The 27,145-nt window shown below is 38.5% G+C and overlaps 3 protein-coding genes across 5 annotated transcripts in view; all 3 read left to right on the plus strand.

The window, feature by feature from the left end:
- On the plus strand, window positions 1-19,602 carry LOC144658895 (spermine synthase-like). Of its 2 annotated transcripts, XM_078519394.1 has the most exons (12): window positions 1-303; window positions 4,797-5,027; window positions 5,945-6,047; window positions 7,182-7,324; window positions 7,635-7,726; window positions 8,102-8,256; window positions 9,509-9,598; window positions 10,006-10,120; window positions 10,568-10,647; window positions 10,744-10,862; window positions 11,201-12,057; window positions 19,339-19,601. In XM_078519394.1, exons 2-11 carry the CDS (start codon window positions 4,846-4,848, stop codon window positions 11,271-11,273), a joined length of 1,152 nt encoding a protein of 383 aa, XP_078375520.1. In that variant the 5' UTR covers window positions 1-303; window positions 4,797-4,845; the 3' UTR covers window positions 11,274-12,057; window positions 19,339-19,601. The 2 variants fall into 2 exon arrangements, with proteins under 2 accessions (XP_078375520.1, XP_078375521.1); XM_078519395.1 differs by lacking the exon at window positions 1-303 and having other exon boundaries at window positions 2,797-5,027; window positions 19,339-19,602.
- LOC144657090 (uncharacterized) lies at window positions 14,162-16,974 on the plus strand. The gene is made up of 2 exons (XM_078517383.1): window positions 14,162-14,382; window positions 15,986-16,974. The coding sequence occupies exons 1-2, from the start codon at window positions 14,243-14,245 to the stop codon at window positions 16,734-16,736; spliced, it is 891 nt and encodes a 296-aa protein (XP_078373509.1). The 5' UTR covers window positions 14,162-14,242; the 3' UTR covers window positions 16,737-16,974.
- LOC144658873 (DNA polymerase theta-like) overlaps window positions 18,185-27,145 on the plus strand; it is a 17,315-nt gene continuing 8,354 nt past the window's right edge. Inside the window, exons 1-7 of one of the 2 annotated variants that reach the window (XM_078519357.1) lie at window positions 18,185-18,447; window positions 20,619-21,061; window positions 22,060-22,256; window positions 22,870-23,018; window positions 23,825-24,113; window positions 24,877-25,497; window positions 26,368-26,583. In XM_078519357.1, the coding sequence (XP_078375483.1) occupies window positions 18,322-18,447; window positions 20,619-21,061; window positions 22,060-22,256; window positions 22,870-23,018; window positions 23,825-24,113; window positions 24,877-25,497; window positions 26,368-26,583 (2,041 nt within the window). In that variant the 5' untranslated portion in view covers window positions 18,185-18,321. The remainder of the gene's footprint in view (window positions 18,448-20,618; window positions 21,062-22,059; window positions 22,257-22,869; window positions 23,019-23,824; window positions 24,114-24,876; window positions 25,498-26,367; window positions 26,584-27,145) is intronic. The other variant, XM_078519358.1, reaches the window with a different exon arrangement.

Raw genomic sequence — 27,145 nt, forward strand, 5'->3', positions numbered from 1 at the left:
AAAGCGATGAACGACGGCTTTATTCGCTTGTGTTTCGTGTTAATTGCCAGTTCATAGCGTTTTCCATTTCGATCCATTCGATTCAATGCACACGCAAACATCCGCAACAGGGAATGCAGTATAATTGCTTCAAAACAATCACGGCCTCAATATGGCTTTCCCGGTGGATCTATTTATATTTAAATTTTTAAAGACTTAAGGGTTTTTGTTTTGGCGCACGCGATATATTGGACGCGGTGTTAATTGTTCAAGAAACAAGCGAAGCGGTGACACTTTAGGAAAGGAGATTTTAACACAACAAACGTAAGTACTCTATGCAATGGGTTTTTGGTTTCTTTTTTTCTTTCTTTATAAATTAAGTAGCAATGAAATAACGGAACGCAGACGAAACGACTGGTCTCGGTTAGATGAGTGTGCAGAGTGTCACGGATGCGAAACGTTCAAATCTGCATATTCTCTCTCTCCTTTTCACTCTTTCTTTATAGCTAAGATAAAGATAGCCAAGATTCCAAGATATCAAAATATCTAAATCTAAACAGACATTTATTTTAGCTAGCGATCGACTGTTTTGACAGGATAAACTTTCCTTGAAAAATGGTCAATTTATCTTTTGTAGATATAACCTGTGTATGTTTAGAATTTATCAGGTCTTGAACCTAATTGTGTATTATTTTTTTAATCTTTAATAAGCCGAAAATGGGAATTTTTGAATTCAAGCGGCTTAGCTTTTATACTTTGCGAGTTATATATTGGAAAGTTACTTGATTCACTTCCGATTTGTAAATGAGAATGTTTGCCGTGTTTGTAATTTATAATTTATAAATTGCAAATCCTTAACAAAACAACCGCTGTTTTGTGAATTACTAAACAGTCAAAAAATGCTGTCATCCGTTACCAGTACTCGACATAATTTCGGGTAGGGACGTGTGTACTCACGTGAATTGTAATAACGTCGTGAATTGTAATACCTGTCGTAAATTGTAATAACAGTTGTCGTGATTTGTAATAGCTGTCGTAAATTGTAATAACAGTTGTCGTAAATTGTAATAATGCACCTATCGCAAATTGTAATAACACACTGCCGTAATTTGTAATACTCTGAGCTGTCGTAAATTGTAATAACAAATTGCCGTGTTTTGTAATAATTCTATAAAATGCAGGTCCGTAACCAGACCATTGCCATAAACGAGACAAGATCTTGCTAGTGGGTTTGTGGGACATGCCCTCCAGAAAATTTGAAATCTAGAAGCTATGAATCTCTTTCAGAGACATTTTTCATGAGTTATTTCTTGAGAAAAATATTTTGTTTTTAATTTTGGGTAAAAATTTAGACAAGGCAAGTGCCTCGTCTTGCCTCTTGCTAGTTACAGCCCTGAAATAAGAATTAGGAAAAAAATCATTGAGAAATCTCATTTTCGTTATCTATAAGGAATAACAGTTAAAGAACGCGTGGCATAAATTTATTTTACTGCTTGATATCGTCTTGAGGGCTATCCAACATTATTAATCTTCTCACTGGAACAAATTTGCAGCAAAGCACATAAAGGGAAACGAAAGTTTTCATTGTAATTTCTCTATTCGGTCCCTTACAAGTCACTGGTCTTTATTTTTTAAAGTGGATAATGGGTTTTATTTCAAATATTACCTTCTTTAAAGGAACTGTGTCACGGCTGAGTTAAGTTTATTTTTTAAGTTTTGCCAAATACTTGCTATGAAACTTTCATGTTTGCAAAGCAATTACTCCTATGCATCCAAATGACAAAACCATAGCTTCATTGCATTGCAACCAAATTTGTCTCCCAGGCGTTATTGAAAACTGTTCAGCCCAATAATATTTCAAAAAACCCATATTGCAATCAGATTCAATCTTTATCACTTTTGGCCATCCGTACCTTCTTTTGTATTTGCTAAAAAAAAATAAAAAAATAAAAAAATATATGTTTATAGTGGTCATGCACTTAGTTTCATATCTCAACGAGATAGCTAGTTTACAGGCATGCCACTGAAACATTGGAAACAAATATTTTTAAATAAACATAACAAGGTTAAAAATCCCAACTGGCAGGGGGCAGACCAGTTGGCTATATACAAAGCGTGGTCGAGGATTTGAACTCGGGACAACCGAAAAACAAATCCAGCTAGTGGCAGAGGCAGGTCTTGAACTGGGGATTACAAGATTATTGATTACATTATTGAAATGTTCCTTCACTGTTTTAGGGGCTATTATTATATTTTACCGAACTTGGTGGTCATTTCCGATGCCTAATTCTGGCTAAAATCCATGACATAGTTCCTTAAGTTTAATCAAAATAGAGTGATTTCACTAAACCCGTTAGTTATTACACTTTTTGATACTATTAGACACTTATTCCATTGTTTTCTTTTGTATATTTTTGACTATTACGCACTGACTGGTAGATAGTGTTTCACGGGTTAAATGAAATCACTCTAATGCACATTTTTATTAAAAAGAATACCGGAACCTCTTACTGACTCCCTTCGCTGTGAAATGCTTGCAATTAATAGATAAATAGATTTCCAGAGTTAAATGGCAAAATAATATATGATAATACTGGTTATTACAAAACAAGGCAATGTGCTATTACAATTTACGACAGCTCGGCGTATTACAAATTACGACAGCATGTTATTACAATTTGCGATAGGTGCATTATTACAATTTACGACAACTGTTATTACAATTTACGACAGCTATTACAAATCACGACAACTGTTATTACAATTTACGACAGGTATTACAATTCACGACGTTTATTACAATTCACGACAGTACAGACGTGCGGCCCGGCCTTCTTAAACCTGACCCTGTTTAAGACATGATCTTCTGATTTTCCTACCCTGTTTAAGACAGAATGCCAATTTTTGATACCCCGTCTAAGACATAAATAAGTAGCTCACTGGCTTTGTTGTAATCGCGAATTAAGCTTAGTATCAATACCGAAATCAACGTAAGTCAGCAATACGGAAGAATTTGTGAAAATTCGACTTGTGGCTAAGTTTGTATAAATTTAAACCTCTGCAGGCATATAACCCTATCCTGTTCGACATTGGTCCAAGCAAAGATACCCCGTTTAAGACAAAAAGGGGTGAAATATATACCCCGTTTGAGACAAAAAAGCCTGAAAACCATACCCTATCGGTCGCATGTCCTCGTTAAGCCCTTATAAGGGAGTACCCCTGGGTTTTTAGTGGTGTCAGCAAAAAAGTTTATTAACAAAATGAGAAAATGGGTGATCGAGTTAGCCAAAGGCAATTCTTTGCAAGATTATTTAAGATTTTTGCACGAAGACGAACTTTTCTGATCATAAAATATAATGTGAAAAAAGGTTCATTTCACAAAATATAATGTTTTATTTCATAAAATATATTCATTTCATAAAATATAACAAGAAGCCTACTGCCTTTAAACCGGTCCTTAATTCAGTAGGGACACGTCTTTGCATCGTAGATCTAGAGTTGTTGGAATGACTAAAAACACTTGGAAGAATGCATTCTCGTCCCCATAGTCCTTATTGTTTCTCTTAGCCAGCGAAGCCTTTGCACGAGAAACAAAGGGCTCTGGGGACATAGAATTTTTGAACGGAAGTCAAATACGCAACGACTTTCTCATACATTCTTTTGAAAAATCATTACTGCATACATGAAGACCAGAAGTCCTAGAATCTAGGACTGGAAATACTGTGTCCCCAGAGCCCTTCGTTTCTCGTGCCAAGGCCCAGCCGGCTAAGAGAAATGAAAAAGGTTATGGGGACGAGAAGGGGAAGAATGTTGTCTAAGGTAAATTACTTGAAAGCGATGCTTTATTTATTAAATGAAGTATTTCGAGAGTGGTAAAGCGAACAAAATAAAGAAATAAGTTTGTTTATGAAAAGAAAAGTAACGTACAGGCGAAGGTAGCATTTGCAAGCCTCAACAAGGAAAACATTCAGCTTCTTGGCGTTCTCGGCTCAAGGGAGACTGGGCTTCATCTTGAGTAGTGACGTCACCGAATAACACTCGCCCAGGTTTTGCGCGGTCATTTAAACAAGAGAGAACGCCAAGGGACTAGGCCGATTTAGCTTTTTTCAAAATAAGTCCACGTGATTCCAAAGTGGTCTAGTCACGTAATCGTAGTATATTTGCTGGGTTGCAGCTGACGTCACGGCGGGCACGCTAGGAACTAAACTCTTTTATCGTGCAAATTCCGCGAAAACTTTTTTTATTGTTCTGTCCACCAACATGGCCGCCTTGTCACGTGGTTGCAAGCCAAGAATTCAAGGGATGGTAAAGAACCCATATACTGCATATAGCATCACTATTTCCCTCCCCACCCCCCGCCCCCTCCTTTAAAAAAATACCCATTTTTTTTTTTTTCAAGGAAGGAAATCAAGACATAAATGTATAGCTAATTCAAAAGCCCTTTGTTTACCCCAAACCCCGCGCCGGCTGCACAAGCTAACTTACTCAATAATTCAGTCAACCAATAGAATCAGCCTAGCGTAGTCTTGAAATAAAGTCTTTTTTGTTATTGCTCGTTTTATAAGTTTACAATTTTTCGAACTGCTGCCCTATGTGCCACACAGGCATGATGGGCAGTAATTTAGTAAGTAATTTTTCGAACTGAGGAAAAAAAAGTTTTTTCCGATCGAGTTTCAGATCCGTACAACTCTTATAGCCTGTTATGTAGCCGATATCCAAAGGAATTATACCGCGACTTAAATTGAATGCTAGCGATCGTATGTTCACGTCCGAGCACTCTGTTTAACCAAACTCGATACATTACGTTTGTGTTTTAGGTGAGAAGGTCTTTATCTTCCTAGACTGAAAGCACAACAATAAATCATCATGTCAGTTAAACAGACTCTTTTAGACTTTAATATCACACCTCCCCTGTCATTCAACGAGAAGTCGATGATGAATCTCAAAGAAAAGATCACAGAAGAACTACAGGAGAAGTTTGGAAAAGAGGACTCCATTTTCCAACCCAGGCCTAACACTATGCTCTTTTTCTTCGATAAAACTGAAACGTAAGTTATTTGCAACTACTAGATATAATTTGAGCGGTTTGCAATCGAGTGTCGTAAAGTTAAATCCAGAGCGAATTTAATGGTTAATCACAACTAATGTAAACAACACAATGAAGCGATGATGAGTTGAGGACTCAAAGCACAGACACGTTGATGGCTTCTTTTGAACCAGGTCTCCTCTATATTAAGTCTGACAGAGTCTGGGTACAAGATTAGTTTTCGGCGCTTTGCTCGGGAAGACACATGTGACCCAGTCGTGATTAGTAGCTATCGTTTGTGCATCATCTGCGGATTCCAAGGGACAGTTAGTCGGGGCGGGACGAAGTTGAACCGGCCGGCAAACATCGGAAGTTAAGTAGTTGGCTCAATGTTTTTCTTTTAAGCGAAGGCAAAACCAAAGCAATGCAGGCCGGGATTACTCTCCGCGCTCAGTTCAATTTAGCCCCCCACGCAGTCGTTTTTAGGGGGCGATCGTGGAGGAGGAGGAAACACGATCGCCCCTAAAAACGACTGCGTGGGGGGCTAAATTGAACTGAGCGTGGAGAGTAATCCCGGCCTGCATTGCTTTGGTTTTGCCTTCGCTTAAAAGAAAAACATTGAGCCAACTACTTAACTTCCGATGTTTGCCGGAATTTAAGCTTGCTTTGTATGGTAAATTTATACTTCTTATGTCTTCATTCAGTCAGTGTGTTTCTCATCATATCGATAATACCAAAGTACCGCATATATAGGGATATATCAAACTTAACATTTCAGCAAATGAAGGGGGATTGGTTGGGGTTAAAAGATTAAGTATCACCTCTTTTCTCCTGTCATCGTTCTTGTCTCCAGTTCCCCCGGGCTTATCCTGGCCAGGGCTCCTATCCTGGCTCTTGCCTCACGCAGTATTACGGATGACGGTTTGTTCAACATTGCAGGCAGTGTACGGTTCGGGTGTTCTCAGATGGCTTTGTGGCCCTTGATGTTGTGCAATACATTGGTGACAACAACAATAATTCGTATCATATTTGGACTAAAGACGTAAGTTGCCCAACTATATAACGCCGGTTTATGACAAGTAACTGATCTCCCGTCCAGATAACTTAAACACGTACGCGTGGACAAGTATGGGAGCAGGGCGTAAACCCTCTATCGACCCGCTCAATTCAGTTAATCACGAGTGTGAAATACCTTTTATAACAGACAGCATACCGGCCGGTATAGTAGCTAAGTGAAATAATCCGGTCCCATCAACCGATACCTCCCATTCTTTAGTATGTCAAGATGAGTGCCGTTTTTGGAAAATCTTCGTTGACACATTCGTAAAGTTTTCGACATTATCCAGCAAAAATAGCGCGCGACCACTCGAAAGTTCTCCAGAATTTGTCATGCTATCATGGCATCATCAGTTGCTAGGCAACATCGAGACTAGAACAGTGGGCTCAGTCATTAGGCATTCTCGTCCCCAGAGTCCACGATCCTTCTGGTCTGCGCCAGGGACCAAGACTCGATCCCTGGCGCAGACCAGAAGGCTGGTGGACTCTGTGGACGAGAATGGGGGATTCCACTGAATTGTATTGCGCATCCTTGCTGCGCATAATTTTTCGCGTCATTTAACGCGCGCAAAACATTGCCACGCATTTAGGTAATGCTGTTTATGTGCGCGCGCAGCAACATCTTTTTAATTTCTTTCATATCTTAATTCTCCTTCAATCAAAATGGTTTATAATGTAAGATCAAAGTCCATTTTGCTGAACATTTCAAATATTTTTATTAAAGAAATGATTTTTTTCTAGCATTGATTGCTAGGGTTCCTTATATAAACCTCGAGGGTCCAATTTTTTTATGTCCATCCATGCTGCACAAAAACGACCAAGGTAACCCCAAATTTTTTATCGCAGTTTTGTAATGTTCATAACGTAATTATGAACTGGGCCAAGTTTTAGAAAATTTTACATATTCTTCCTTTTTCAGTGGAATCACCTTAAGTGGTACTTGTTCGATTCTCGACTGAAGTGTGCCTTTATTGACAGGGGATTGACAGCGTACACTGTTTGCTAAATTGGCGTTTTTATTCTTGCCAATAAATTTTTACAAGGGTCAGAGGGTTAATAGTATCTATCTCGTTGGCTATATTTATTTCTGGTTATACTTATAGCTTTTCTCTTTATCTAGGAAATTGTAGAGCTGCGTGATAGCATCAAAATAAGCCTGTCTTGTTCGAAAGCGATGTACATTCTTCCAATCACGCGAGGCAAAGAAATCCGCTGCTACCGCGAAACATCTGACGACAGAATAATAGAATATGACTTTGACAGGTAATCCGGCACAGCTTTGACATACAAACAGGGCCGTACCTAGTGGAGAGGCAGGGGGGGGGGGGGGGGCAGTTGCCCCCGCCAAAAAGGAAATTAAACTAAAGAAAACCCAGTTTCCATTGCCAGAAAAATTTGCCCCCGCAGACAAAAAATCCTAGGTTCGGCCCTGACAAACAGTTCGTCTCTTGTTCCTCGTGAATTGTCAGTATCAAATAACAAAGGCGAGGCAATCGAGAAGGGCCGAGAGAAAATTTCATTGTTTTAGTATATCACAGTTCATTGCTTTCTTTCTTTCTCCGATATTCTTTAGAGTTGTTTCCAGTGAGTATTCTCCATATCAGCATATTCAGATTGTACATTCACCTCAGTTTGGAAACATGCTTCTCCTGGATGAGATAGAAAGTAAGTCGCCTCATTTTTGAAACGGAAATTGTTTTTTCTTTACACGTATTTTATGAAAAAAGGCATGAAATCGGTAATAAATCTAGCGTTTTCAGTTTCAGCCCCACCTTTTCTACATACCCTTCTTTCCTAAGATGAAAAGCCATGAAAATTAAATTAGTAACAGTTGTTTTAGAGGAAACTACATGCTTTTAGAGTTCCAACTGCGTTTATACTTTATTTTTACTTTTTGTGACGAGGTGTTAGTAATCATAAAGGCTCTTACATATGCGCATGCATATTATCCTCCTTCCTTCCAACACACGGCCCCACAAGCTTATAGCTTTAATACTGCCGTTTCTAAATAAAAGGCAATTTATTTTTTTTATTTTCCAGTGATTGCCGAGAGCGACCTCGTCTACACGCAGGCACTTTTGGGCGACGGCAGGGTGGACTACAACGACAAAAGTGTGCTTATCCTGGGGGGAGGTGACGGGGGAGTGTTACATGAGTTATTGAAACAAAATCCGAAGTCAGTTGTTATGGTTGAGATATCCTTTAAAAATACTAAAATGCAAGAGTATTGTGAGAGGGTTGGAGTAAAAAATATCTCAGCTCGTGCAAGTTTCGATTCTGGTGTAGCTATTGTTTATCTTAGATCTACTTATATTTTAACCCTTTGATGTATTTTTATCTTTTTATCCTTGTGCGTTTTTATATATATATATATATATATTTTATCACTTGATCTATCGATTCAAACTAATTATACAGTATGGGGTAAGGGGAGGGGGGTGGTATTAGTATTGTTCTTGTTCTTCATTCTTTTTTTAATGTGTGGGATTAATTTTTTATATTTTTAATAGCATATAATTAAGTCTATTTTAATTTTAGTCCTACGTTTTATACATGAGCCTCTGGCTCGGACATTGAGGGAGACCTCGTCCCACGTATGGACAATAAAATTGCATTGTAAAATTTTTATTATTGTTATTGCATTGTTATTGTTGACATAGGTCGAAGGGACATTGAGTATTATACGTTTTTGCCTACATCTTAAAATATAGTTTACTTAAGTTGAGAGGTTTGAGTTTATTATTTTAGGAACTAACTTTAGCCTATGTATTAAATGTTAACCGTATTTTCTCGATAAGACGCAGGCTTAGGGTACTGAGTAAACGCCGGGTTTCCAAGATAAGTCGATATTATAACCCTCAAGCAATAATTAGTTTATCAGTAACCGAGCAGGAGAATCTTGCCCGAGGTCGTGAGTACAGACCGATCAACGCAGTGAGGTCTGTACTCACGACCTCGGTCAAGATTCTCCCATACTCGAGTTCGCGCTTAGGTTTTAGTTGCCAAAGTTTGCTTGTTCTCTTTACTTTTTATTCTCGTTAAAGTTTTTTGGCTTTTCCGTTTAGTAGTTTTAGCCGAAATCAGTCATTGTTTCTGTACATTTGTTTTACCAAATGTAACCAGTCTGGATTGGAAAATCTAGACCGCTGTCAATATCAATTTTAGCCAATCAAATTCGTGAATTCGGTGGTTCCCAGTCCTTGTTAGACACTGCCGTATAATAATTGGAGACATAAATAACCTGTAGGTACAGTGGCAAGATTTATGTCTTTTTATGTCTGTCAAAAATTAAGTAATGAATAAAAACCTTTACACCGGGCTCGAATTAACTGCAGAAGTCAAATAAACGCTGGGTTCATCAAGCCAAGTTCAAAATAAACGCCGGGGTGAGGTTATCATATAGAGATAAGATACGTAATATACGTTCTATTCCTTAACATCTAACAAATTGACGAAAGTGTCATTAATGTCTCACGAAAGCATCTTAGAACTATCTGTGGTGACTCGCTTGACAATCTACGGGGCAAAAATTACGAGGTAAGTGGTAATAAGCTGTACGGATATAGACATAGACTTGCTTAAAAGTCGAGCTCACAGAGCGCGAAGCGCGAGCAGCAAGCGCGGAGCGCGAGAGCTACTACCGACACCGGGGTCTACTACCACCAAACCGGAAACGAGAAGCGAACGACTTTTAGAAGTCTACTATAGACATGTCTGTTTATTATCTCAACAGAAATCTTTCCGTTTTGTTGTTGTTGTTGTTGTTACAAGACGTGATACGAGGATGTCTGTTTTGGTAGAAGCGCTTCGTTCAGAGGCGGGCATTGAATTCAATTAAAAAAATCTCCAATTTAGTTTTCCGACAGCTTGAACTTGGTCGTTCTGGCAGTGAGAAGGATAAACATTGGCGTACGTTTTTTTCTTTTTTCTTTTTTTTGTCACAGATAATAATTGACGACTGTACCCAAGTTATGCGAGAATTTGTAAAGGAAAAGACAACGTTTGATTACGTGATTAACGATCTAACTGATGTTGTTATACGATCAGAAGCGCAAGATGGTAAGCAGTTAGTCTTTATCCTCATAATTGTTTATTGTCGCGTTACGAAACTTCCTTCCTTAACTTCCTTCCTTTGATGGCTGCTATTGACAAACTTAGGATCTAGTGTAGGATTATTAAATAATAATACTACGCGGGTCGCTTTTAAATCAAGTCAGGGTGGACAATTGCCTGAATTGCTTCAGTTGCTCCTTGATTGAATGAGCTAGGCAGTGAAAAAGATGGCAATGCAAACCGGGGTTCTGAAAATTCAAGCAAAAACCTAGAAACCATATTATGGAAGATAAATGTTGCCTTTTTGCAAGTGATCCTTAGTTAATTGTTCTATAAACAATCTTACAAGAGATAATAGCGTGGAATTTTAAACTGCGTTTCCTAGTGTAAAGGGAAGAGTTGGCTAATGTGACAGCTAGTTTTTCAATTAGACTATATCTATTTGGTCTGTAGGTTCGTATTTGGACTTCCAACAGGAAATTCAGGATCTTTCAATTCGTCTTCTTTCTCCACGAGGAAAGTATTTTGTACAAGTAAGTCTGTACATATCTCTAAGATGACCGATGCATTTGACTGACAACTATAATCACTAATGTATATCTTTTAATGCTATCTGTTTTTCTATTTAGGGTGCAAATGGATTTAACATGCAAAACAGTTTAAGTCTATACGAAGAACAGCTGGCAAATTTGTGTTGCCCAGTGGAATTCAGGAAAGAGTTCGTTTTCGTCCCTTCCTTCTTAGAACTGTATCCTTTGTACTCTTAGACAATTTATTATTATTCCAGATGAAATAAAAGCCTTTTAAAGGCAGGTTTGAGTGTCCAGCTTAAAATTAGAGATGCTCATATAAGCCATTGAAAGCGCAGTTGTAACGGGTTATTTTTTCCCAGAAACAAACATCTTTCTATTAATTTCCCATTAGCCCTATGTGTTCGCCAGTGTTTAGACCAGGGGATGGGAAGAAAAACATTTTAACTTTTACTGACAGTCAAGTATATTTCTACACTTTTTTAAAACTGGAAGTAGAAAATAAATAATATGCTGACAAATATCATTCCTTAACGTCCGTGATTGCATTTTAAAGATGGACGTTTTATGAGATATGGAAGAAAGAAGACTACTATGAATTGCCAAATGGAATCAGCCAAGACAAATAAATTGCTAATTCTATATAGAATATCAAAACGTAGCCTGTATAGATAGTGGTTCAAGAACTTGAACATATAAAGGGCACAAGGGCAGCGAAGCATGCGTAGAAGAAAGGCCCTTCCCATTTCTCTCAGCTTCGTCGCTCGCGCGCCCCTTCTAAACAAACTTGCTTTAGAAAGCGAAAATTTCACCCGAGACTCAATGAACTATTTTAAAAACATTTCTGTACAATTTGAGTGGTGGGTAAAAATTCGCGTAATGATGTGAGTTTTACCGACGTATCATTTATCCTTGGGGTGGGGAGGGGGAGGTGATCACCGACAATGCGACGGGAATGTGTCACTGAAAAGGTTCTGCTTTTTCTATTTACTAGGTGTGTAAATATGTCATCGAATTTTGATATTTAATGTCACTGAGATGGATCATTTTATATTATGAATTCACATGAGCTCCAAGTGATGATGAAATAAAATGAAAAATGAAACAACATGAAATTGTAATTGTATTTTGCAGCTATTTCAAACCTCGATATAACGGCCAAGGGACCGGAAAAATTTGTTCGCTATAACGAGGTTTCGTTATATTGAGGTTCTTTTCCATATATTTTACTACTACTGGAGCGAAGAATATCGTTCGTTATATCGAGGACTTCGCTATAGGGGTTCGTTAAATCGAGGTTCCACACTAATTTACTTTTAAGACACAATGGTCTGTAATTGAATAGTTTTCCCTTTATGTTTTGGATATTGCGCGCTTTGTTTGGCCAATAGTTATTATAGTACATTATAGTCAGTATATTACATAAAAAATTCAATTCAGTGTTTCAATTTTAGCTTGCGCTGCAGACGAAACGGTTAGGTTACGTCTGCGACGCAGGCTATTCAATTATGAGTATTTAAAGAACACTAGAAGAGCTGTTGAGCTGATAAACCATAAAATAAAATTAATAATCTTAAGTACAATTTTTTCTCAATTTTTTACTATTTTTATCTTTACTTTCCTTGTCTAGTTTATTTACTATTAATAAAGTGGACTCGTTTGCCTGTACAGTCTGCTTTATCGTTCCTTTTATCAATATACTCAACAAAACTTCTAGATTCTGATCAGTAAGCCAATGACCTTCGAGTAGTTTTTTGTTGTATATTTGTCTTTTTTTCGGCAGGTGTTGAGTACGACGATTTTATAAACAGCCAATTGAATAAACTGCTTAGGCAGTTCGCGACTGATTTTTGGTCACTCGTGATGTTTTCAAAAGGGCTGTGCAATTTTGAAAACTTTGAAAACATCACTCGCGTCCATAAGTTCGCGAATTGCACTCGCTTTCTTCATGCGATTTTTCTAGAAATGGTGACCATGGTGAAAAAAAATATTAAAACGGATAAGAAATGTCTAGCACATATTGTTAGAACTCGATATGCTTTTATACAAAACTGTATGGTTTCTAAACCTATTGTGGTTATCTTGAAAATTTGTACCCGAAGAGTTGTCAACTCCGGAAACTTCAGTGAAAACCATTTTCAAGGTCTATTTTTGTTTATTAAAAACTAGCAATGGCATATTGCAATTGCTGAGTTTTGATTGGTTTATAGGCCATCATATATGAGCTGATATACGATGGACCACAAACTCGGGGTGTTTTTAATAAAACAATTATTTCACTCGCGCAACCTCGTCCCTAAGGCGCTTTTCCCTCTCGGAAGGGAAAAGCGCCTTAGTGACGCTTGTTGGATATGAGATAGTTATAGCTAACTCGACGCGACGCTACGCGCCTCGTTGCCTATCTACCATCTCATATCGAGCGCGCGCACATGGAATTAAAGATTAGTGGGGAGGCCCATCTTGCTCGCTCGGCCGGGTAGCCAATGAGAACACAGAATTCGCTTCATCTTGCTAGGTCGCGGATTCAGCCATATAACTAGTGGTAACCACAGGTTAGAAAGTGCGGGCCTTGACGCACTTACAAAAGGTACTGGTACGAGAGTGCGTAATTTTAGATGGCAGTGTCAATAAATAAATGATTAAATGGACAAACGACAATTATCCCGAGTAACGCGTCACGCAAGGAATGCATGTTTTTATCGTTTTGGGAAGTGTAATCAAGCACGCGGTGTGAATTGAGATGTGATTTTTCTCAGTCGGTAAACTCGCTATGTTGTGCTCGCCTTTTATTAACGTGGCGCGATTAATGATAAATCACGCTAAATTGCCGCTAACCGGCCGCGAACCAGTCAGAGTTGTTTTTTCCTCGGTCGATAAACTCGCTATGTTGTCAGTGTTATAACGATTTTCTCGAGAATAACCGTTGTTGGAATCATTCGCTTTGCCGTGGTTTATGCGTGATGCAATCAAAGCAAATTTTCGCAAAAGCAACACCCGTAAAACAAGTCTGCAAATTGTAATGTTTGCAATCTTCCATGTGACAGAAGCCTAGATCTTATGTGACAATCGTTCTTGGAGAACAGATTTTCTCTTCCGGTGTTACGACAAACTGTCGTGATTGACACATTTTTCGCATTCCGATCGTTCTTAGTGGAAGAACAAAATTTTCAACTTCCGTTTTCTGTTCGCTTTTTATTAACGTGGCGCGCACGCGTAAAACGCAATCCGCTGGTCACTGTCAAGATTAGGGTTGCGGGCCTCTCTTGGGCCCGCAATAAGATTTTTTATTGTTTTTTCTTTTTATCTTCTTCTTCTTCTTCTTCTTCTTCTTCTCTTCTTCTGTTTCCCATTAATAGGTAGCAATGCTACCCTGTAAATCTAAATTGATCGTTTAGATCGAATATCTGCGTGGGCAGTCCGGGTTCGCTCGCTCGCGCGAATTTGCCACCAAGCCTTCTTACCGCGCGAAAGAAGCCTGGTTCCATAGCTTGGTTGCTAAGCAAACGAACGCTTGCACTCGGTTTGTTGTGGTCCTCTGTGGAATCTTCTCTGTCTTTTTCAGCCGTCGATTTTCAAGCTTTTTAAGCAGAAAGAAAAAATGTTCATCAGTAGCATGGCAAAGAAAAGAACCTCAGAAAAGGATTCATTTTATAATTTACGACCTCTTCCCTCCAGAGGAACAAGAAAACGAAACCCAGACGAAGACTTTATTCTGCGTGGCCGACGAACACCCGTGCGGTAAAGTTATTGAATAAGCAAGGCCAATAAGAAGTTAACATTCTGTCTATTTCGAAAAAGAAATGTGATTCAAAAAATTCTTAGGAATTTTGGTGTACAGTTTGGACTTATTAGAAGTCTGATCGAGTTTGTTCACATTTACCGTATTTACCCGTGTATTAGTCGACCCCGTGTATAAGTCGACCCCCTATTTTTTAATAAGGCCAGAAACTAAGTTTTTTACATTTCTGGGTAAGAATTTTCTTGGCAAATTAACCTTGTGTTTCTTAGAATTTCCTTTCAGGTAGAGATACTTGATGAAAAAATCACAGCAAGTTTCGATGTTAAGCTTATGTTTATTATCGTACTGACTCGAGCGTTTTACATTTTTTAACAACACGTGCAGGCATTTTGTCCATAATTTTTGAAACAGGCTTATAAAATCAAACACACTTATTTCAAACGAACCTTTCTAATTGTTGAGAGATAGCAGCGGCTTTAGAAGACAAGCAAAACACCTAGAAACATCAAAAATCTTTCGAATCGACTCGATAAACAAAGTGCTTGCTTGGGGAGCTTGGTAACCAAGCTTCCTCGGTGAGGTACTGGTAACTGATAACTACACGTGCTTGCATCATGCCAGGTTACTAAGTAGCGAAGTTTGCAGCAAGAAAGATCATGCATGAAGATGTTTTTCTCGAGTGGATTTAGCAGCTTTATTGGTGAAATATGACAGCTCTTTATTCAAATCCATTGCCAATGAGTCTCTACAACATTCAGGTTTATATTAAGCGATAAATCGTAGGGAATTTCAACTTGAACTGCCAATTTAATAACACAGATAGCAAAGCGAAAGGACATCGTAACCTGTACTGTTGTTTATTAGAAGTTTGTGAACATATTAAAACAATTGTTATGTTAATTATGCAGAATTTATTTAACTGGTGCTTGGGTCAAAAATTTTGACCCGTGTATAAGTCGAGGGCGATTTTTTGGGCCGATTTTTAGGTAAAAAAAGGTCGACTTATACACGGGTAAATACGGTATATTCCAGCAATTTTATGAACCAATATTTTGAACTATAAGCTTAATTAATGGCAATGTTGTACTCAAGAAGAACGAAGATACCTAAACTTTGAGCCAGGATCCGGTTAGCCTATCTAGTCAGGATCCAGTTAGCCTATCTATCGCTCCGGTTTGCCTAAACAGCACTCCGGTTACCCTACTTTAGCTTGGGTTGCTTGTGGTTAGCTTTTATAATTGCTGGTTTTCGCTGTCACGCAAGTATTTCATGGGCATAGGCAGGGGTTTTGAACTTAACTGAGACTCTCAGTTCAAATGCCCAACCGCAGGGCATTTGTGGATGTTCAAAAGAGTCACTAAACTTCAATAAAATGTTGTAAGAAAGTCCATTAAAACGGTCAAAAGTCCCCACTACGGGCAAACAATTGCTGTCAAATCCCCTGCCTATTCCCAGCCTCCCCCCCCCCCAAGCAACATTGATAGGTGCGTAACGATACTGGCTTGAATCCTGGCTCGGATCCCGGCTTTATTATTAGATTTTCTCTAGAAGAACCCTTGTCAATGGAAGTGATTCCTTGTTGCTATGTTCTTTATTGTACAGAATAAAGCCACAAAACTACAGAACCAACTCAGAAATGACCATATCTACTTCAGAAGTATCTCATAAGAGCACAAGAACACCATCACGGCTATCTGTAAGCTTTCAAGACTTACAAACATCTGATGAAGAGGTTGACCCAGATGATTTAGCTCTGGACTTGTCAGAATTTGCTGACGGTCCTGAAGAAGAACTTGCAAGGTTACAGGAGAAACCCAGTACAATGGATACATTTCTCAACAGTAGTTATAATTCTGATAGTTGGTTTGTAAAGCCAATTCATCGCACCGCAAGTGTACCAGTTGACATTGAGAAAATTGCACAAAAGCAGCCTTTGAAAGCTTCTGTGTTAAGGTCAACTATGGAAGGAAATGTGACAAGTGATCCAAGTGAAAATATCAGGAAAACTCCAGTCCGGGAGTTTGATTTGTCCCTGTTTAGAGATGCAGAGAATCGAATGTTATCCTCAAGAACAATAAGTGCCGTAGCAACACCATATCAAGAAGAACTGGCTAGATTACGCTTAGACAGACTACGTTTAGAGGAGGAAAGACTCCTTAAAAAGAAATGCATAGAGGAACTTGAGAGAATCCGTGGTCCCAAACCCAGGTGGTATGAACTGAAAACTCCTGATTTTCACCGTGAAGCCAAGAGGAATAATGACATACTGTCTTTATCAGGTCATTATGAAGATATCATGGATTATAGAGAACAACTTTTGTCTTGTGTAGGAGAAGAAAAGGTTGCGAGGTGATGGACAACAGTTTTAAAATATAGCAATATGGTAAAAAACCGTGATAGATAAGTTCAAATTTTACACAAAGTTTAAGGCAAAATAATTTTCTTGAATCTTTTAGACGACAATCCTTGTTTATTTGGTGTATCAGCTAGAATAGACTGTTTTGTTTCAAAAGTAATCATTTTATTGTTCTAACTAATAGGATGAAAAGGTAGTGTAAATTTTCAATATTGGTAATAAAGTTAATGTGAAGCAGTGTTGAAAGAATATAACAATCATATATACAGAAAGTTCCATTTCTTTTGACTGAAATTGATTCCCGCATCCAAAAATTTTTTGACCACTGAATTGCAAAAACTTTTTTTAACTAAAAGCATTAAATTTATTTTATAAATTAAAAAAACTATAAACAAAGTACTTTAAATCAAACAGAAAGGTATGATCTATCTTAGACTTAAAGTCAAAAAAATCCTGATATCCCAAGTGGGGGTCTCATAAATCAAGACTGTCCACAGCCTCTCAGGGGTTTCAAAATGTTTTGAAGTAGGCGCTAGCAACTGAAAGAGTAGGCGGCTGTGACAACACCGAGCTTGCTTTTCATGAGCTAATTGCTATGACCAGAGTAACCGGCAACATATAATCAAGTAGCCAGCGATCGCCGGCTTGTTTTGGAAACCCTGGCCTCTAGAAGGGGTGGTGAATGGTCCTTCAAAAAAGGCAAGTCTCGCAGAATTTTAGCCAAATTTCAGGGGTATCGTCGTCTCGAATTTTTCTTTGATGCCTTCTCGGGGTCTTGATTTCTTTCTTAAGGCTAAAAGGGTCTCGGGCTCGCAGAAAAGATATCAGTCTCGCCGTCTCGCAAAGTCTCGCATTTACCATTCAACACCCCTTCTAGATATAAGTGTTTATATATAATTTATTTTATTTAGTCCCCTATTAGTAGAGGGTATTTTACCCTCGGCTAGACTCCTTGACACATAAATAAAGTCATTCATTCAAAGAAAGATTGTGAGCGACACAGCGAGCAAGGGGTGCTTGTATCCAGTTTTCTCGTAATTTTTTTTGTTCATCAGCAATCAAAGGAAAAATATAAAAGAAAATAGAGTGCTGTGATCAGTTGTATACATTGTTGTATGAGAATACTCACCAAAGATCTTTGATATGGAAGAAACATTGCATGGCGTACAGGCATGTTCTTTCTTCATCACACCCCTGCAGGGAAAAATATTTGACTCACCCGAAAATGTCTGAAATGTGAAATCTGTTGACATGTCTATAATACCTATTGCATTTTAAAATCATGTGACCTGTTGTATATAAAATTCTCAGACCTTTAGCTAGGCCAAAGAGCCTTTGAAAATAGTCCACATGAAACACTTGGCCCCAGTCGCCCCGGTTTAACCGGGATTATTTGTATTGGTTACCAGGCCCTCGCTGTTTAGCGAGGCGGCATGTTCAAAAGTATAAACATGGCGCCCTCCAACTCCTAGCGAGCAGAAAGACACAGATGCACTAGTTTCTTTCTATTCCTGCCCTGGTTATAGCTCGATGTCGCATCTTCGGATAGAAGATAGACTTATTGATACCTGTACTAGTCAAAATGAGGCGTCTCTCGCAAACTTGGAAGCAAAAGAGACCGTCGGACCGAAACCAACATGCCCTCAAACAAAGGGTCACGAAGGTTCGTGAACTCAAAAATGATAAGGATAATCAAAGCAACAACAAGGTGAGATAAGTTATAGATTTTAATTAAACAGTTCGTTATCTTATCCGTTAATACAATAAGGCAAATATAGTTCAATCTAGGTGAGTAAATTTAGCTAAGATAAACAGCCTTGAACAGTCGCCATGATCTGATGCGTGTGATGCAGACACGGTCTTTCTAACATCGGGTAAAGAAAAGATCGAAAGAGATCCTGCTAACAGAATAGTTAGTATGTACATGTAGCTTGATAATGTAGTGTTGGCTTGAATTAACGATAACGATTTGCTTATCCCATCTGCCTTCATAAAGGCTTCATTGAGGTTCACCCGATATACTTTTGTTAAAGGCATTTTTAAAAGCTTTTTATTTTTCAGTTGTAAAGCAAGTTTTGAATGAAATATTTCACTGGAAGGCGCTGCAATTTAGGCAATATTTAGATGAGATTTTTCCTCCCAAATATTTTGCGAAATTTATTTGTAACTTGGTGAAGTATAGACAGGAAATACCACATGTACAGAATTAATATGAACAACATGAAGAAAACAATCTTCACAGTGATCAATTAACAAATCAACCACATTTTTCTATGGTATGCACTCTTAGGCCTGGTTCACAGTAGAAACATAACGACATTACGGCAAGGTCACGCAAATGTAAAAAACACTTCACCTTGATGTTTTATGTCACCAGTGTGAACAACAACTTAACGACATAGTTAAAACATAATGACATTTGCATAACGACATAAGGAAAGAACTGAACTTTTCTTTGTGTTGTTATGTCCATGTCATTAGCGACCTTCAGATTTGACTACGAGTACGAGATTGAGTACGAGTACGACTTTAGAACTTCGACACAATTGTATCCCCCAAAACTATAACTCTTCCCTGTTGCTGACTAACATATAAATAGAGCGGTTTTCACTTGAGTGTCGAAAGTACTTTGCGTTTGCTTTGGTTTTGCGTTCACTACGCTTAGTGATTGGTTTAAAAAATTTCGCGCCACTTTCTCGGCCAATCAGGAGTAAAACCAAAACCAATCGCAACTCGCTCGCGCACGTTTTCCCGCGCTTTGTGCCAACTACATGTATTTGCTTTGAGTTTTGATTGGTTCCCTGGATTGTCTGTGTCGTTTGTGATTGGTCAGAGTAATTACTTTGGTTTTGGTTTTGGTTTTGGTTTTACGACACTCAATTGAAACCTCCTCTAAACGTTAGGGATACGATTGGTGCGATAAGTGATTACAGAAGGCGCACGAATTTGGTTTGAAAACTCATACTCGTAGTCCAATCTGAAGGTCTCTATTATGTCACCAGTGTGAACCACGCCTTAGAGAACACAGAAATGATGTCATAAAGTTTTCAAAACTCAAGTGGAACCATAAGCTGTAGGCAAGTGGCTTCATTTTTTACGGTTTTGAACATTTTATGGCCTCATCTCCAATGGGGGCCCGATCATCAAGAACCTACAATAAGAGGTGGGGCAGCACTCTGGAAAATAATTTCTCTTGGTCTGTCGCCAGTGAATTAGAGTGAAAGTCTGTATGAAATTGTGGCAGGTGGGATAGCTCATAAGTTCATCAATTTATGTTCCAAATTTCCCAATTTGACATTTCTAAATTCATCAGTATTGTATTTTTTGGAAAAGTGGCGACAAGTTCTCACATTTTCAGAAGTTGCCTTGCTTTGCATTACAGGCTACGTCACTTTCATGGTTTATACTCTCATCGACCAAAGCTCTTGACCAATGAGCATGGGACAATTTTCTCAGTTATTGTAAAACTCTTTAACATACATGCATCAAAAGGAAATGAAAAATTATAAATTAGCTTTAAGACTGTCCACAGCCTCTCTATTTTTCAAAAAGTAAATAAATAAAGGCTAACTGCAAGCAACCTAAGCTAATTTAGGCTAACAGGAGAGCTATTTAGGTTAACTGGAGTGCTAAGAAGACAGTAAGTTGTCTTTTCAACCTGCAAAAAATACCTACTCCTGTCTAAAGTGGCTCAACTACCAGTTGAGCCACTCAGTTGAATGTGAGATTTTTGTTTATTAAAAAGATAACTTTTTAACAGTTTTTATTTTTTCAAAGATGTACAAAAAACTGGTAATAAGTGTCAGGCAGCATCATAACTAATTATGAGATTTTAAAACCTCCTTCATAGAAAATTAACTTCTTTTAATTTATTTTTAGCCCGACCAATGCATCGCAAATGCTCCGTCACCGAGTGCTTCTTTCAACTTCTCATTTGGCTTTGAGTTTGATGCTGCCGCTTTATCAGAAGTCGATAAAATGGATGAGCAACACCTCCTCTGTGACAATGTACCACAATCCCCTCTTACATCTTCCAACGGTGCCTTAAAAGAAAACGTTACACCTAAATTGGCTGCGCAAGCATTTATTACGCCATCCAGCAGCACCAGGCGAAGTGAATCTGTAGTGAACAAGTTTGGTCGAGCTAGAGAGCGCATCTCTACACCAATCGAGGACTCAGAGCATATGGCCCTGTTCTCTTCCACTCATTCCCCTATGTTTTCACCCGTCACTGGCGCTTTTCAACAGTTTGAAAATAGTACTGACAGATCTCAAGCTAGAAGAAGAAGCTTTGAAAATGCCCCTGGCCATGAAAACAAAAGGTAGCTAGGACATTGTTAATATGTCAAATCAGAGTAAAGATTTGTTTCCACATGGGAACAAGTTGCAGGAGCGTGGCACATGGAAACAACTTACTTGGAATGTGTGACTGCCGGTATCAATATTTAATAGATAATTACTAAGGCTCACAGCATATAGTTCATACCCAGTAAATTTCCCAAAAATACCGTGAGCCGAAGAAACTGTCTATTATTAATTACTGACCCTCCTAAAACCCTATTTTTGTCTCTCTGCATTACATTAACGATTTGGGTTGCTTCCACACTGATGTTTTGGTTCATGGCTGCAATCGTCAATATATTGCAGAGAGAGAACAATGGGATTTTAGAAGAGTCAGTAATTATATCCAAAACTTTGTCCCTGCATTTTGTCTAAAACTGATTTAAATTAAAGAGATAAGCTACACAACAAATTAAATAAAATTTATAGTGTGCCCCCAAATGTAAAGTTTTCACACAGCATGTCCCATAGTATCCACTGTAACTCTGGTTTCCAGTGTGAACTTTACAATTTTGGTCGCCTTGCCAATATCTGCCTGTCAAGCCCTCCTCACGTGAACGTACTGGGACTTTTTACTTTGGCATGCTGACCTTACATTTTATTTAAATTGACTTGATAGTTTTACTGTTAGTAGTTTTGTTTTGGGATACATGTAATTTGCATTGTCTGGGATTGATTGAACGGACATAAATAAATTGTGATTTTTGTGAGAATAGTCAGCCATGGACAACTGCCAAAGCATTTTTTTTATTATAAAGGTAAAGGTATAAAAATACAAAGATTATTATTATCTAACCCAAGAACACAATGCAATGACCCCGGCCAGGGCTCAAACCAAGACTCCTCGAACCAGATTCCAGTGCACTAACCATTTGTCCCCCTGCTTCCCTTTAATTATAAACTCAAGGTAACACACAACTAGAACATCCATTATTATATCTTTTCTTTTTCATCTTCAGTTGTTTATTTTCATTTTCAGTCATCTCTCAAGTAGGCTCTCAGACTCTCACAGCAGGAGTGTCCTGGAACCTGATGTGAGTAGCTCTGGGAACCCCTTGGAGCTTTCTTCTTGGGGCCTCCCTGCTGAGGTGCTGAGAAGGTACAATGAACTTGGAATAACTCATATGTTTGAGTGGCAAGCCGACTGTCTCCGCACAGGAAAGGTGCTTACTGGAGGTAAGTTGGTGTTACCTGCGTTCATTTTATTATTTTTTTTTTTTATTTTTTTAAAACAGTTTACTGATGAACCCAGAGTTGACTATCACTTAGTTTTAATAATAATTATAAGAAGAATTAGATAACAAAATTTTTGATTCTGATTTAATTTTGGTACGCGTACATTTACATGTACAGTATTTGTCACGCTATTGGTGCGTGATGACCAGTAAATGAAGTCCAATTAAATTATCAACTGTTTGTAATGGAATACGTGTAATGGAACACCTACGCCAATTTGGCGCGTCAGTTTTGTGCACTATATTGGCTTCTTTCTTGCTGTTTTCTTGGCTACTGTTTGTAAAACTGATGGAATATACTACTGACTTTTTCACTCCAAAGTGGGTTTTTTACAGACTTGTTGACCTCGTGATTTGTAATGGTCCGATTAAATAGTAACTGACTCTCGTGTCGTACAATTCAAAATGTGTAAAAAAAAATTTAACCGTGCTTGTAATTTGTAAAAATAATCCCTCGCCCGATTCTCCCTGAATTGTTGTTCTACACTGAGTCCGATTACAACTGTCGTAGTATAGACTATCTAAAAGTTTAATGCATGATGTTTTATTTGTAGGTAATTTGGTATACTCAGCCCCAACAAGTGCAGGGAAGACAATGGTTGCAGAGTTGTTGATGCTAAAACGAGTGCTGGAAACAAAGAGAAAAGCGCTCTTTATTCTGCCTTTTATTAGCGTGGCGCGTGAAAAAATGTTTTATCTCCAGGTACGTGAAATTTGCTGTAATAAATTTGTATGGGGATGAATAAAATGCAGTGAGAACTTACTATGAAAATTTACTAAGACAAATATTTAAGAAAAGAACTTTCAAAAAAATATGTACATGTACATACCATATTCTTTTGACTTCATTGTGATGTATGGATTTGGTGTTTTCGCTATGTTTTTTTGTTATTAGTAGTCGATTATAGGAGAATTCGAAATTAAACGTTTCGCGTGTTCCTGTCTGTCTAGTAAAAAAAAAAATCCACAAACAGCGCTTGTTCCTCGCTCCAGAGTAAAATAACTTGTTATTTCAGCATTAATCCAGACTGTGCGCCCTTACTAGTTGTTTTTAGATTCCAGATAAAGTGATATTAAATTTGCAGAAAGAAACACGATAGATAGTGGAGAGACATGACATAATACACCTTCATAAGATAAGATAAGATAAAAACTTTATTTCTGTGTCTGTGTGTTTAGCCCTTATGGACTAATTGGGGATACAATTAAAATACTATTAATAATGCTAAGCTAAAAATTATTTAAAATACTTAACTAAAAACTAAAAAAAAACACTAATGGATTTGGTGTTTTCGCTATGTATTTTTGTTATTAATAGTCGATTATAGGAGAATACGAAATTAAACGTTTCGCGTGTTCAGATGTATGACTAGTCCAGATGTATTTTCCACTAGCTGAACCCATCACACTAAAACATGTTTTAATTGTCTTCATCAACTTGTTTATTACTAGGCTTACGTAATTCATGTTCACCTTCGACCGATTTCTTTTTTTCCTTTTTTCTTCCAGCGTCTATACCAAGAGGCAGGGGTGCGAGTTGAGGGGTACATGGGTAGCCACGCCCCACCTGGGGGCTTTGTTTCTGTAGACATTGCAGTGTGCACGATTGAGAAAGCCAACAGTCTGCTGAATCGTCTGCTGGAGGAGAATAAAGTGCTGTCTTCTCTTGGAATTGTAGTGGTGGATGAAATGCACATGATTGGTGATTCACACAGAGGATATTTACTAGAGCTGTTCTTAACCAAAATAAGATACATTGCTGGCTGTAACGGACAAAACGTGGGAAATGGAAATGAAGGTATTGTAACTATGCCCGCGATAGTGATAACCAAGATTCGTTATGTTCTTTTGATTGATGTCACTGGTATGTACAGAAGTATACAAGCGATCAGAAACTATTGCCTTTTACTCGTAGTCTCAAAGGCCTTACATCTTGAGTTATCCCACTCACAGTGATTTGAGTATTCCCGAGTTTTGGCCAAATCCCTAGCGATAGAACATAGACCATGTTCCTCCAGTTGCTTCCCGATTGCAGAATATTTCTGTTCGTTGATGCGTTGCTGTAAATGTCGGCTGGTGAACCTGACAAAATCAGCGTCGCACAGAATACATTCAAATTTGTAGACCACGATTCGCCTTTTTTGAAACTTTTCAACCAAGATGGTTTTACAGCAAGGCGCCCAAAAGTGTGACCACTTTTAATTTATTCACATTCTTTCGTGCAGATTTAATCCAATCAAAAGCCGTGGATAGCTTGCAGTTGACTTCTGATTGGATTGAATCTGCACGAAAGAATGTGAATAAATTAAAAGTGGTCACTCTTTTGCGCGCCTTGCTGTAACATTTTCCATTTTATCGCAATGTGTTATAGTCAAATTGCTCAACAAATCTCTTTTTCTACGTGTTTTGGTTTTTTTGGGGTTTTTTTATTAGTTCAGCTCTGTTAATGTTGGATTTGGTCATTCTTCAGCATATTCATATTTTATTTTGAACTTTTTTTTCCATTACACGATTTTATGTTTTGAATGACAATGACACAAATTCATTGTTCTTTAACTTAGCAGCAAACGAAGAAACATCGCCTGCAATACAGATAGTCGGCATGAGTGCGACCTTACCCAACCTGGACATGCTCGCCAAGTGGTTATCCGCTGACTTGTACTTCACGGACCACAGGCCTGTTCCGCTGACGGAAATGGTCAAAGTAGGCTCTACACTCTATGACGCTAACATGGAGAGGATTCGCGAAATCAGCGGTGGGACTGTCAGCGGGGACGAAGATCACGTGATACCGCTGTGTAAGGAAACCATCGTCGACGGACACTCGGTCTTAGTCTTCTGCCCGACAAAAAACTGGTGCGAAAAACTAGCTGAGACCATCGCCAAGCACTTTGCGGAAATAGGAAGCTTAGCACTTCAAGACGGGAACAGCAACAGTGCTCGGGGCGCTGGGTTTGTGAAAGCTTCAGAACTAATCACTTTTGATTACGCCGCACTGAAGGAGGTTATAGAGCAGTTAAAACGTACACAAGTAGGGCTGGACTCAGTGCTGTCACGCATGGTTCCGCATGGAGTGGCATTTCATCACGCAGGGCTCACCTTTGATGAGAGGGACATTATTGAAGGGGCCTTTAGACAGGGGTCCATTCGCGTACTCGTGGCAACGTCTACACTGTCTTCAGGTGCGTACATTTCGAAAGTTTTTTTTTAGCGCTTGTCGGGACGCGCATGTGTTTCTCTGGATAGAAATGTTTAGATTTTCGTATTCCCGCAATTAAAATCTAATGTCCGACCATTTAAATGAAAGCTATTGAATATTACTTTCATGTGGTGCTGTTTATTATCCTTTACAAGGTGTTTCTTATGGTGGATTTTCACGGATGCGTACATTTTTACGCGCGTTAACGTGCGTGAAAAAACTTAAGGTGGATTTCCACTGACGCGTATTTTTTTACGTGCGTAAAAAAATTAGAGACAATGTATGAACGGCTTGCGTACACGTTTACGCAGGCCGTTCATACATTGTCTCTAATTTTTTTCACGCACGTAAAAATTTACGCGTCAGTGGAAATCCACCATTAGAGACAATGTGTGAACGACTTGCGTAAACGTTTACGCAAGTCGTTCATACATTGTCTCTAATTTTTTTTATGCGCGTTAACGCACGTAAAAATTTACGCGTCAGTGGAAATCTAGCCTTACTTTAAAGTCTGGATGAAATCCTAGAGCGCGACCGTTCATATGGAAGCTTTTGAACATACTTTTCATGTTGTATTGTTAATATGCGACACAATGTGGTTCTAACATTTTTAAAGTCTGGATGAAACCCTAGTGTATAACCATTCAAATGAAAGCTATCGAGCAGTACTTTAATGTGTACTGTGGTTCTGCCTTTTGAGTTTGCGGTGACATGTGTACTGTTTTTTTATGCTGTGCAAAGTGGTTCTCACATTTGGTTTTGTGGCGACCATTCAAATGAAAGCTATTAAACAGTAGGAGGTTAAGGAGTACAGACAATTGTTTGTCCAAACTCACCCTGCTATTATTTTTAGGCGTTAACCTTCCCGCTCGTCGTGTTATTATCCGCACTCCAATGTTTCATGGCAAGCTGGTAGATGCTTTGATCTACAAACAGATGGCTGGCCGCGCAGGCCGCAAAGGAGTCGATGCCCTGGGCGAGAGTGTGTTGATCTGTAAACCCGCTGAACGACAGAAAGCGGCTTCGCTATTGAATTCTCGACTAAAGGCTGTGGAAAGTTGTCTGCTAGGTATGAGCACTGTATTTAAACTTGTTTTAACAGCGTCAATAGGGAGCTTAGGTTAGGACGTCTTTGAACCATGGACAACAACCAAAAGTTGATGTTTTTGTTTTGGCACACCCATCAATAAGTTGGAAAGTTTTTTTTCCACGAAGAGTCTATAGAATGCGCTAAAAAGAGAACAGCACTTTTTGTTCTCGTCCGTTACCCACAAACATCAGTACTCCGTGATATCTCTTCACTAACAGCTGGTAAATTCTCGGCATCTGCATTCTTGGGGGTGTAGGTACATGTTACAAGAAAAGGTCAGGATATCTATGAAGGGTTTAATTAAAGGTTTCTGATAAGGATTTTATTTATCAAGTTACTCGAGCCCCCAAATAACTAAACCAATACTACTTCCAGCTGGAACTGTGACATCAAATATGACATCACCTTTACAACGAATGGTCTGTTTGTTGTCATTAGCAACGCAGCGCTATATTTAGCTACGCTAGCTCAAATCGCTGCATATCACGGCCTTTGAGTTTTGCAACAACTGTCTGGAAATTGCTGTAATTTCTATACATTC

The sequence above is a fragment of the Oculina patagonica genome, chromosome 6 (assembly GCF_052425735.1).
Source record: "Oculina patagonica isolate OP01 chromosome 6, crgOcupat, whole genome shotgun sequence".
In the NCBI taxonomy this organism is placed as follows: Eukaryota; Metazoa; Cnidaria; class Anthozoa; order Scleractinia; family Oculinidae; genus Oculina; species Oculina patagonica.

Coding starts and splice junctions, on each gene's coding strand:
- LOC144658895 (XM_078519394.1), top strand. CDS start 4,846: ATGTCAGTTAAACAGACTCTTTTAGACTTTAATATCACACCTCCCCTG. Junction 5,028..5,944: donor TTCTTCGATAAAACTGAAAC/GTAAGTTATTTG, acceptor TCAACATTGCAG/GCAGTGTACGGTTCGGGTGT. Junction 7,727..8,101: donor TCTCCTGGATGAGATAGAAA/GTAAGTCGCCTC, acceptor TTTATTTTCCAG/TGATTGCCGAGAGCGACCTC.
- LOC144657090 (XM_078517383.1), top strand. CDS start 14,243: ATGTTCATCAGTAGCATGGCAAAGAAAAGAACCTCAGAAAAGGATTCA. Junction 14,383..15,985: donor GGCCGACGAACACCCGTGCG/GTAAAGTTATTG, acceptor TTTATTGTACAG/AATAAAGCCACAAAACTACA.